Raw genomic sequence first — 13,045 nt, 5'->3', positions numbered from 1 at the left:
GGGGCAGGACTGGAAGGAGGAGGGGGACAGGGGGCAGGACTGGAAGGAGGAGGGGGACAGGGGGCAGGACTGGAAGGAGGAGGGAGGCAGGACTGGAAGGAGGAGGGGGACAGGGGGCAGGACTGGAAGGAGGAGGGGGACAGGGGGCAGGACTGGAAGGAGGAGGGGGACAGGAGGCAGGACTGGAAGGAGGAGGGGGACAGGGGGCAGGACTGGAAGGAGGAGGGGGACAGAGGGCAGGACTGGAAGGAGGAGGGGGACAGGAGGGAGGAGGGGGACAGGGGGCAGGAGAAAATGGGTCAAGGTTAATTAAGAGGTGGTAAATGGGATGATGGTGAGGTGGACCAGGGCAGGAGTTGGGAGGATTCATGGGCTTGGCATTGTTAGGAAGGTAGGGTGGTGTCTTCTCTAACAGCCACTAACCTGGGCTTCTCTTTCAGCTAGAGGAGCAGGAGATCCAGAGACAGAGAGAGGAGGAGGAGAGGGCGAGGCGACCCCCCACACCACCACCTACAGAAGAGGTGGCCCCATCTGAGGCTGAAACGCATGATGCCAGGTAAGACTGGAGGAACTCCTAGTAACCAGAGATATTAGATTTTTTTTTGTTTTCATATTTTCCCGCTAGATGTCGTTCTCACTCCCTTTCCTCCTCCTGTGTAACCCAGGACCAGCCTGGACCAGACCACACTGAACCAGTCGGTATCAGTGAACGGAATCCACAGCGACCAGGACACCTCACAGGTGAGAGAGGACATTGAGAGACAGAATATCCATATTGAGTCAAATCTAGACAAAAATTCTTACCTCCTGTTTAATATACTCAAATTAAACAATTAAAAGCCCCCCATTAAACTCCTTACTTAAATATTCCAGATTTTCACCACATTATACAGTGCATTCGGAAAGTATTCAGACCCTTTCCCTTTTTCCACGATTTGTTACATTACAGCCTAATTCTAAAATGGATTAAATAAAAAAGATGTCCTTATCAGTCTACACACAATACCCCATAATGCCAAAGCGAAAACAGTTTTTTGACATTTTTGCAAATGTATAAAAATTTAAAAAATAACTGAAATACATTAAGTATTCAGACCCTTTGCTATGAGACTTGAAATTGAGCTCAGGTGCATCCTTTTTCCACTGATCATCCTTGAGATTTTTCTACAACTTGATTGGAGTCCACCTGTGGTAAGTTCAATTGATTGGACATGATTTGGAAAGGCACACACCTCTCTACATAAGGACCCACAGTTGACAGTGCATGTCAGAGCAAAAACTAAGCCATGAGGTCATAGGAATTGTCCTTTGAGCTCTGAGAGAGGCTTGTGTCGAGGCACAGATATGGGGAAGGGTACCAAAACATTTCTGCAGCATTGAAGGTCCCCAAGGACACAGTGGCCTCCATCATTCTTAAATGGAAGAAGATTAGAACCACCAAGGCTCTTCCTAGAGCTGGCCGCCCGGCCAAACTGAGCAATCGGGGGTGAAGGGCCTTGGTCAGGGAGGTGACCAAGAACCCAATGGTCAGTCTGACAGAGCTCCAGAGTTCCTCTGTGGAGATGAGAGAACCTTCCAGAAGGACAACCATCTCTGCAGCACTCCACCAATCAGGCCTTTATGGTAGAGTGGCCAGACGGAAGGCACTCCTCAGTAAAAGGCACATGGCAGCCCGCTTGGAGTTTGCCAAAAGGCACCTGAAAGACTCTCAGACCATGAGAAACAAGATTCTCTGGTCTGATGAAACCAAGATTGAACTCTTTGTCCTGAATGCCAAGCGTCACATCTGGAGGAAACCTGGCACCATCCCTACGGTGAAGCATGGTGGTGGCAGCATCATGCTGTGGTAATGTTTTTAGAGGGAAAGATGAACGGAAAGATGAACAGAGCAAAGTACAGAGAGATCCTTGATGGAAACCTGCTCCAGAGCGTTCAGGACATCAGACTGGGGAGAAGGTTCACCTTCCAACAGGACAACGACTGTTGGAGCACTCAGCCAAGACAACGCAGGAGTGGCTTCGGAACAAGTTTCTGAATGTCCTTGAGTGACCCAGCCAGAGCCCGGACTTGAGCCCGATCGAACATGTCTGGAGAGACTTGAAAATAGCTGTGCAGCGACGCTCCCTATCCAACCTCACAGAGCTTGAGAGGATCTGCAGAGAAGAATGGAGAACCTCTCCAAATACAGGTGTGCCAAGCTTGTAGCGTCATACCCAAGAAGACTCGAGGCTGTAGTCGCTGCCAAAGGTGCTTCAACAAAGTATTAAGTAAAGGGTCTGAATACTTATGTAAATATCATATTTCAGTTTTTTTATTTTAATACAGTTGCAAACATTAAAAAAAAAATGTTTTTGCTTTGTCATTATGGGGTATTCAGTGTAGGTTGATGTGGGGAAAAAACAATTTAATCCATTTTAGAATAAGGCTGTAACATAATAAAATGTGGAAAAATTCAAGGGGTCTGAATTCTTTCCAAATGCACTGTAAGTCCATAAAGTGTAGTTTTATGTCTTGTTCCTCTTCATGTTGTCTTGTCCATATGTTTTGAGGAGATTTGAATGAAAGATTTTTTTTATGTTCTATGTGTGAGAGAATGTATTTAGTATAACTCATGTGGATAACTGGATCCAAACCTTTAAGTATACAGTACAAGTCAAAAGTTTGGCCACACCTAGTCAGTCAAGGGTTTTTCTTAATTTTTTACTATTTTCTACATTGTAGAATAATAGTGAAGACATCAAAACTATGAAATAACACATATGGAATCATGTAGTAACCAAAATATATATTATATTTGAGATTTCTCAAAGTACCCGCCCTTTGCCTTGATGACAGCATTGCACACACTTGGCATTCTCTCAACCAGCTTCATGAGGTAGTCACTTGGAATGCATTTCAATTAACAGGTGTGCCTCTTTAAAAGTTAATTTGTGCAATTTCTTTCCTTACCTGTGAGGTGTCCGCATTTCTTAATGCGTTTGAGCCAATCAGTTGTGTTGTGACAAGGTAGGGGTGGTATACAGAAGATAGTCCTATTTGGTAAAAGACCAAGTCCATATTATGGCAAGAACAGCTCAAATAAGCAATGAGAAACGACAGTCCATCATTACTTTAAGACATGAAGGTCAGTCAATCTGGAAAATGTCAAGAACATTGACATTTTCTTCAAGTGCTGTTACAAAACCATTGTTGGGGTTCGTTCCTTGTTCCTTGTCAATAATTTGCTTATTGGAGAAATTAGCATTCAGACAATATCTTTAAGTAAATCAATTATTCACTTATTAATGCAATTGCAGACAGAAGTTGACAACAGGAACATAGCACGCATGTTTCCTAGTAAGTTCTGCAAAATAGTAAAGGGTCCAAGTTATTTTATTAAGCCCGAAGTTCAGCCTTAGTGATGTCACTGCCTACGTCATTACCTTCTACTCATGAGACCAAGCCCATGCCTACACAACTACTATTATAGTGGAATGTCTGACTAGTCTCTTATCTCTTTCACTCCCCTGCAGGGTTCTTTCTCAGACACCCTGTTTTTACATGCCATAACTCACACATCTCTCAGACCGTTTCTTTATAAGAGGCAGAGACTAGAAAATAACTGTGGAACAATATTTAACCTTATAATGCATATATATATTGTTAATCTGTAGTCTAGGACCCTATAAATGTAAAGAGGGAGGGGTCTTATAACCCTTCCCCTTCTATTAATACAACATAAGCATAATCAGTTATTATAATGCATCAAACATTTTGTAGAGCCCCTATCATGACCCCAAGGTGAACCCAACACCATCAAGCGCTATGATGAAACTGGCTCTCATGAGGACCGCCACATAAAAGGAAGACCCAGAGTTACCTTTGCTGCAGAGGATAAGTTCATTAGAGTTACCAGCCTCAGAAATTGCAGCCCAAATAAATGTGTCACAGAGTTCAAGTAACAGACACATCTCAACATCAACTGTTTAAAGGAGACTGCGTGAACCTTCATGGTCGAATTTCTGCAAAGAAACCACTACTTAAGGACACCAATAATTATGGACACCAATAAGAAGAAGAGAATTGCTTGGGCCAAGAAACACGAGCAATGGACATTAGACCCCTGGAAATCTGTCCTTTGGTCTGATGAGTCCAAATTAGTTTCGAACCACAGTGTCTTTGTGAGACGCAGAGTAGGTGAACGGATGATCTCCGCAGGTGTGGTTCCCACTGTGAAACATGGAGGAGGAGGTGTGATGTGTGGGGGTGCTTTGCTGGTGACACTGTCGCCAGTGTTATTTTTAATTCAAGGCACAACTTAACCATCATGGCTACCACAGCATTCTGCAGCGATACACCATCCCATTTGGTTTGCGCTTAGTGGGACTATCATTTGTTTTTCAACAGGACAATGACCCAACGCACCTTCAGGCTGTGTAAGAAAAAGCAGACAACAAGTGCTCAGCATATGTGGGAACTCCTTCAAGACTGTTGGAAAAGCATTCCAGGTGAAGCTGGTTTAGAGAATGCCAAGAGTGAGCAAAGCTGTCGTCAAGGGAAAGGGTGGCTACTTTGAAGAATCGCACATATAAAATATATTTTGATTTGTTTAACACATTTTTTGGTTACTACATGACTCCATATGTGTTATTTAATAGTTTTGATGTTATTCTACAATATAGAAAATTGTAAAAATCAAGCAAAACCTTTGAATGAGTAGCTGTGTCCAAACTTTTGACTGGTACTGTACGTTAGATGTGAGTCACTGTTTGTCTATTTATGATATAAGTGTGCGTCAAATTGTAATATCTATTTGTGTGTGTATGTGTGTGTGTGTCAGGGTCTCTTTCAAACACGTTAGCATAGTGTAGCATGCTATTTTCAAGCACAAGGACTTCTTAACAATGTCTTGTTGCATCTTTACCTGCAGTCTTTATCAGTATCATCAGTGTCAGTGGGAAAGAAAGAGAAATGTGAACCTGTCTCTAAACCTGTGTCTAAGCCAAAGCATCCGCCGCGTGTGAGTACCTATCCTAGCCAAGCTTCCTCATCCCCCCGTCACTGCCCTCACTCAGCTCCTGGTCTACTGCAGTACCTCAGCATGGCCAAATAGAGGGCGCCATCAGGCTGTCACTGCTGTACCATTTTGCTTTATTTGATTGTGAAAAAGCACACAGTCCCATTTGATGTTCAGGCTTCCATGCCTTACACAGATTACAATAATGATGTCATTATGTCTCAATGAAGGAATCTTAGGCTCTCAAGCCTTTCTGGGTGCTGTTCCGTTTGTGCCCATCTTCAAAAGGACCAGGACATGAGTGTTTGTAAGAGCAGTTAGTTGCTGTAGTAGTTTCAGCACCAAGCTATTGTTAGTACGATGTGATGAGTGTTGTCCTAAATTGGAAGCCATAGCTGTTTCCTACATAACAGATCCTTGGGTGGTGTGGGCCTAGCTTGGTTGGGTGGTTTTGAAAGCAGTGTTAGTAGGAAAAGGTTTTTTGATGAGAGGAAATGTTGATTTCCTTTCAAAATGAATTTGATGTTGTGTGCCAGGAAACGAAGATAACAATGCCACACCCCCTTTAAACATTTGAGCATATCATAGCAACACTATTGGAACACGTTGTGCTGCCTTTGTCATGTTCCAAGTCTGGATTGTAAAAATGTAAACATATATTTCAAAAAATGTCTCAGTTGCCCTGTAAGGCAGGATATGACGTCCAGATGAAGGTTGACCCTCCATCTGTGGGCTTGTAGCTGTTCTGTTCTCCATGTGTCTGTTGGTGTGTTTCTGTGTCAGTCCTTGTGTAGTCCTGTATGTTTTCTACACCATGTTCAAAGCTACCATATGAATATAGCCATTTTGCTGGTGTCCCTATAGCATTGATAATTTTGTCAACTTCAGACCGACAGTCAATGACTGGACTTACAGGCTTATAGTTTCGAATGGTTTTGTTCTGACTGCTGTGTGTCTTCCATCTTGGACAACAGGGTTCTGACTCTGACTCTGTGAATGGTCCGGGGAGAGACAGCGGGCTGGCGTCTTCACGCCTGGACCCGTCTGCCACGCTACCCAGCAAGAGAGCTGACCCTGGCACAGATGCCATGGAGGGCATGCTCTACCGCAAGCAGGAGATGGAGTCCCACGCCAAGAAGGCAGCTAGCAGGTAAGACATCAGGTGGGGAATGGGGCAGGGGGCATGGAGGGCCGTCTTAGAGGGAGTGGGAGTTCCCTGAAGGGTAAATGGAGAGCCCTAGTTCATATAGACTTCTGTTGAAGGATGGGATTAATTTAAGCAAATGCAATATCAATTTAAGATTAAGTTAAAGGGAAATAGAATTTATGAAATGTACATGCTTTTGTTTCAGAAAATTACATTTTGTATGTGGTGTGTCGCCATGAACTCTTTGGTGATGTCCCTAACCTTTTCAGGCGCATGCCTGCATGCCTTCCGCCAACAGCTTCTCTCTCTCTTCCCATAGGTCCTGGCAGAATGTGTACTGTGTTCTGCGTAAGGGCAGCCTTGGCTTCTACAAGGACCAGAAGAGCGCCTCCAGTGGGATCCCCTACCACGGAGAAGTCCCCATCAGCCTGGGAGAGGCTGTGTGTGAGGTGGCACACGACTACAAGAAGAGGAAACACGTCTTCAAGTTACGGTGAGAGGAGAGGGAGGGGGAACTGGACGGTTTGAATAGAGAATAGTCTTGTAAACTAAACTTAAAAGCAAGGGCGTGTGATATGCATCTATACTGACCCAAGTTTTCTGTTCTACATTGTGTGTCTGCAGGCTAGGGGACGGTAAGGAGTTCCTGTTCCAAGCTAAAGATGAAGTGAGTGTCACATTTCAAACCAAACAAGATTCTGATGCTCCTCTGGTGTATGTGGTCTACTGAGGACTAACCCTGTGTTGTCTGTCCCAGACGGAGATGGCCTCGTGGATCCACTCCATTCATAGCGCCATCCCAGCAGGGGGATCAGGAGACCACTCCCCCGGAGGCCCCAGGGCCCTGAACCGAGCCATGACTATGCCCCCCATCTCCCCCAGCTCAGCAGACGCTGCCGGGGTCACCATGCGCAACAAGGAGGGCAAGGAGAGGGACCGTGAGAAGAGGTTCAGCTTCTTTGGAAAGAAGAAATAAAACATTTGTAAAACAACAACATCAAGGAAAATTATATTCCTCAAAATTCCAACAAACTGAAACAGGCAGAAATGAAAGCACTCTTGTCGCATAAACGCATCGCTGTCGGTCGGGGTCCTGAGGGGTTTGTCTAATTTCTGGCTCACACAGAGCTTGCTCTTTCTCGCTCTCTACTCTCTATTTTCATTTGTCATCTCTTTCTCTTTTATATCTCTCTTGCCTTCTCCATCTCTCACATTTGGCTTCATCCTACCAATGTAAGCCCTTGTCCATAGCTTTAGTTGCATTTTCAGCCGATACGCAGGGTTTGTTGATCAGAGTCACTAATAAGAACTCTCTTTGACCTCATCATCGGGGGAAACCAAGGGGTTTGTTGGGCGAGGAGAGGGCAGGGGGTGGTTAGCATTAGCAGAACAGAGAGGCTAAGAGGACCCTCAAAGTCAATTCTCTTTCATTCACCCACACTGGATAAATTGTTGGTTTAAATTAGTCCTGGCTCAAACAATCTTTAGACAAGCAAAATACTTTAATGCTGTTTTACCAATAACAAAGAAACTGTTGTAAAGAGTGCTGTCCCCAGGTCCCCTCTTCCAGTCTCTCCTTTTATCTATCGTGCTCCTTGGGAAGCCCCTTTTTCTTTTGGTATTGGTGTTATTATAATTATTATTTATCTTTTTGCTGTTGCAGGTTTTGAGGGGGGAAAACTTAAATAAATAATTTCAAGAGTATGTCAGTAGATTTCTTGAGTCATGTTGCAGAGCAAAACAAGAGTTTGATCTACAGGACCATGTTGGTCTTGTTCTTTTGTTGAGGAAAGACCGTTATTGAGGTGTTTAAAAAAATTCAGCTCAGTAAATTTTAGCAGTGTGCAGTAAGTGATTTTCACCAGTGGGAAATTATATATATTTAAAGTGGTTTTATTTTAACTTGGATCTTGCCTGTATTTGATTTTGTTCTTCTGAGGGATTATTTCTGATTTTTGAATTTTGTTGTTTCTTTTCAAACCAGAGAGAGTTTGTATTCTAGTAAGGGTGAGAGTGGGAGTTATGGTGATGTGGGTTTTGCATGTGTTTTTTTTGTTTTGTTATTCTAAATCCGAAGCGTCCAGTTGGATGCTGCTTTTCTGACTTAACATACACACACACACTCACCATACAGTGAGGGAAAAAAGTATTTGATCCCCTGCTGATTTTGTACGTTTGCCCACTGACAAAGAAATGATCAGTCTATAATTTTAATGGTAGGTTTATTTGAACAGTGAGAGACAGAATATCAACAAAAAAATCCAGAAAAACGCATGTCAAAAATGTTATGAATTGATTTGCATTTTAATGAGGGAAATAAGTATTTGACCCCTCTGCAAAACATGACTTAGTACTTGGTGGCAAAACCCTTGTTGGCAATCACAGAGGTCAGACGTTTCTTGTAGTTGGCCACCAGGTTTGCACACATCTCAGGAGGGTTTTTGTCCCACTCCTCTTTGCAGATCTTCTTCAAGTCATTAAGGTTTCGAGGCTGACGTTTGGCAACTCGAACCTTCAGCTCCCTCCACAGATTTTCTATGGGATTAAGGTCTGGAGACTGGCTAGGCCACTCCAGGACCTTAATGTGCTTCTTCTTGAGCCACTCCTTTGTTGCCTTGGCCATGTGTTTTGGGTCATTGTCATGCTGGAATACCCATCCACGACCCATTTTCAATACCCTGGCTGAGGGAAGGAGGTTTTCACCCAAGATTTGACGGTACATGGCCCCGTCCATCGTCCCTTTGATGCGGTGAAGTTGTCCTGTCCCTTTAGCAGAAAAACACCCCCAAAGCATAATGTTTCCACCTCCATGTTTGACGGTGGGGATGGTTTCTTGGGGTCATAGGCAGCATTCCTCCTCCTCCAAACACGGCAAGTTGGGTTGATGCCAAAGAACTCCATTTTGGTCTCATCTGACCACAACACGTTCACCCAGTTGTCCTCTGAATCATTCAGATGTTCATTGGCAAACTTCAGACGGGCATGTATATGTGCTTTCTTGAGCAGGGGGACCTTGCGGGCGCTGCAGGATTTCAGTCCTTCACGGCATAGTGTGTTACCAATTGTTTTCTTGATGACTATGGTCCCAGCTGCCTTGAGATCATTGACAAGATCCTCCTGTGTAGTTCTGGGCTGATTCCTCACCGTTCTCATGATCATTGCAACTCCACGAGGTGAGATCTTGCATGGAGCCCCAGGCTGAGGGAGATTGACAGTTCTTTTGTGTTTCTTCCATTTGCGAATAATCACAGAAACTGTTGTCACCTTCTCACCAAGCTGCTTGGCGATGGTCTTGTAGCCCATTCCAGCCTTGTGTAGGTCTACAATCTTGTCCCTGACATCCTTGGAGAGCTCTTTGGTCTTGGCCATGGTGGAGTGTTTGGAATCTGATTGATTGATTGCTTCTGTGGACAGGTATCTTTTATACAGGTAAGAAACTGAGATTAGGAGCACTCCCTTTAAGAGTGTGCTCCTAATCTCCGTTCGTTACCTGTATAAAAGACACCTGGGAGCCAGAAATCTTTTTTGATTGAGAAGGGGTCAAATACTTATTTCCCTCATTAAAATACAAATCAATTTATAACATTTTTGACATGCATTTTTCTGGATATTTTTGTTGTTATTCTGTCTCTCACTGTTCAAATAAACCTACCATTAAAATTATAGACTGATAATTTCTTTGTCAGTGTGCAAACGTACAAAATCAGCAGGGGATCAAATACTTTTTTCCCTCACTGTATATACACACACACACACTCACCATATATACACACACACACACTCACCATATATACACACACACACACTCACCATATATATACACACACACACACACACTAACCATATATACACACACACACACTCACCATATATGCACACACACACACACACCATATATACACACACACACACATACACACACACTCACCATATATACACACACACACACACTCACCATATATACACACACACACACACGCATACACTCACCATATATACACACACACACACACGCTCAAAGAAGTTGTTGGGATGGCTTTAAGGATTCTTGTTTGTTTTTTTTTGATATTTTTTTTGAATATGTAGATGACAATGCTAATTAATTAAACATTCCTCCTAGATGATTTTCAGACTTCACATACTTCCTCCTGGTCCCTCTGTTGTTTTGAAATGGGATGGCTGGGGCAGGTTAACACTGTTGGTTACCACTGCCATTGCCAAACACTAGTGAGGATTGTAAGCAGAAGCACATCCATGGGGTTGCGGAGGTTGGCTAGTAGGAAGAGTAGTAGGAAGAGGAGGCTGGAGGGTTCATTTCAGATGGAGTAGGGTTGGACGCTGAGGGCTGGGATTCCTTCTATTTGAATAGCGCTTAATCACAAAGGAGGCTTTATCGCTCACAAAACAAATCTCAGAAGAATGTTTAATATGTGCCCCTTGGCATTGACTCAGTGTATGTATATGGATTCTGTACCCAGGTTCCATTGAGCACATACTGACAGGCTCACCCGCATCAGCGGTTGAAGGAAGTGAAATGCTAGCATAGCTGTGTTGGATTGGAAGAGGCGTAAGCATGGAGAGCTTTCTTCACTTGATGGTGACCGAGAGAATAGTCTTAAATTGTTTTTCTGGAGGGCTTTGAGCTCCTCCATATGTGGAATGACTTCATGTTAGGATTGTACTTGTATGTGTCTCGTTGTTGTCGCCAATTCTCTTCTACTTTGACGTTCTTGGTACATGAGATTCACCCGTAAGCGATGTACAGCATGGCATGATACCATGAAGCCCATGATACCATGAAGCCCATGATACCATGAAGCCCATGATACCATGAAGCCCATGATACCATGAAGCCCATGATACCATGAAGCCCATGCTGTGGAAGGTGGTGTATTACACCAGAATGCCCAGGTGTATGATTAGTACCCCTCTAGCAGTTTGGTAAGAATTCACATTGGGCAAAAAGAAAATGATTAAATGATATCAAATAATAGTAAAGTAAAGATGACATTGATACCGACGTCGGGTCCTGGCACAGTGAGTGATTTATTTTAGTGTCTGAGATGAGTGGAAGGTTTCTGTACAAGAAACTGTTCAAAACACAGAAAAATCAAAATTTATTGTAGCCAATGGTATCTGTTACTCAGTGGTAGGCTTATCTGGGGCAAGGGTGTGGCATATCAAAGCCCAGTTAGGGTATTGTTTGACTGAGATGGCTCACCCTAAACCAGAGAGGGAAAGAACCACAGTGAATAAATGTCAGAAATGTGCAGCTTTTCAACAGGCAAGACTATTGGACTATTGCCATTTCAGTTCAGTTCATATGATTTGGGGTAAATAAGCATCAGTAAAGCCATACAAGAGGCTGTAGACTACTTGGTCTGCCTTGGTTTGTATCCCAGCTGTGAGCCTGAGCTCTTGATCTCAGTCTAATGTACTGAGCTGACCCTCAGCTCCCTAGTCACAGTTCGAACCCCACTGACCTGTTAAATGAGGCAGCAAAGTCTGCGATGCTCAAGAGTAGAGCTGAGTGAGCCTCGCTCTGTGGTATTCACTGTGAAAAACTACTATCGGGCAGTTGGTGCCAGATCGGCCATAGCACTTCTAAAAGTAGCTTGTGTCGCCCTCTACTAGCTGAACTGCTCCCACAGTGACCCAGTTCAAGTCCTGGGCAGGTTATACACAGACAAGAGCAGGTTCCTCAGGCCCATTCTACTATGAATTCGTATTAATGTTAACGGCTCTTAAGATGGGTTGGACAAATTGGTCATGTGATGGACATATGTGTTACTTGGAGACAGTATTTCACATATTTCACCTGCACACTACCTCTCTCTTGCTTTCTCCTCTCTCTCTTACACTCTCTCACACTCACACATATCCACACACAGATATACCAAGGTGGAATGACCCTGGCCTTCCAGTCAAGCAGAAAGATGTGGAGCTGATTGTGATTTGGTGCCAGATTTGGGTTGATGTTGTGCAGTCTGTGTGCTACTGGTGAGCGTTGACCGTAAAAGGATAGACTGTATTATTGATGGTGAGAGAGAGCCTAAGAGGGTTTTGAGCATTTTGGTTTAAAAAGTTAAAGTGGAACACCTAAAAAGGTTTCTTGGTCTCTTATTTGAAGAGATAAAGAAACACAGTATACATTAACCAGAGGACTGATGGCAAATTTGAGCTTCCATTTTCTAGAGTTAGACAGGAGATGTGCTGTCTCACGGGGTTCTTGTATTTTCTCATCCAGTGGTCTGATCTGTTTTGCAGCATTTGATAAACCTTTCCACCCACTGCCATTTCCCTTTTGTTTTATATTGTCAGTTCCTTCTTCTGTGATTTAACTAATTGCAATTTGTGAATACCACTACTATGATTAATTATTATGATTGCTACTGTTACTACTACTACTACTGTTACTACTGCAACATACTTGTTACTACAACTCTAACTGCTGTCCATTTTCAGGTACGTGTCTGTAATACCAGACTCTTCCACAAGATGTCAGTGTGCTGTGGAGCATTTTCATTACAGATCGAAAATAATGTTTGTTGACTTGTGTATCTACATCTAATATTAGGAATAATAAAACATGGTTTAAAGGAAAACAAGAACCGTGTTATCACTAAAGCATTTATTAAGGTATTGTGTATGTTCCTCGAGGTTAAGTACTGACATCAGTGGCGAGCACATCTAACCTTGGACAGATGGTCTTTGGCGACACCCCTCCAAGGCCTGTAGAGATGCAGGGTGTCCAGGTGAGGATGAACTTTCATCACTGAAACACTAGTACTTTTTGATGTGTGCATTCTGTGCTATATACTTTACTGTGGGGTCCGAAGGAGATTTTTTTTAACAAGTATTAATTATATTTGTCAGAAAGGTAGCGGTCAAAATGATTAACA

General features: G+C 43.3%; 1 protein-coding gene across 5 annotated transcripts in view; it reads left to right on the top strand.

The window, feature by feature from the left end:
* LOC139552562 (spectrin beta chain, non-erythrocytic 1-like) overlaps positions 1-12,748 on the top strand; it is a 110,926-nt gene extending 98,178 nt beyond the window's left edge. For 2 of the 5 annotated variants that reach the window (XM_071364397.1, XM_071364399.1), the window contains 7 exons: positions 441-556; positions 666-741; positions 4,910-4,999; positions 5,971-6,146; positions 6,442-6,636; positions 6,768-6,810; positions 6,901-12,748. In XM_071364397.1, coding sequence (XP_071220498.1) covers positions 441-556; positions 666-741; positions 4,910-4,999; positions 5,971-6,146; positions 6,442-6,636; positions 6,768-6,810; positions 6,901-7,119 — 915 coding nt within the window. In that variant the 3' untranslated portion in view covers positions 7,120-12,748. The remainder of the gene's footprint in view (positions 1-440; positions 557-665; positions 742-4,909; positions 5,000-5,970; positions 6,147-6,441; positions 6,637-6,767; positions 6,811-6,900) is intronic. The other 3 variants (XM_071364398.1, XM_071364400.1, XM_071364401.1) reach the window with 3 other exon arrangements.
* Positions 12,749-13,045: the final 297 nt, after the last annotated feature.

This window comes from Salvelinus alpinus, chromosome 24, assembly GCF_045679555.1.
Source record: "Salvelinus alpinus chromosome 24, SLU_Salpinus.1, whole genome shotgun sequence".
NCBI lineage: Eukaryota > Metazoa > Chordata > Actinopteri > Salmoniformes > Salmonidae > Salvelinus > Salvelinus alpinus.
Note: the sequence above shows the minus strand (reverse complement) of the source record. Positions and strands in the feature narration are given on the sequence as shown.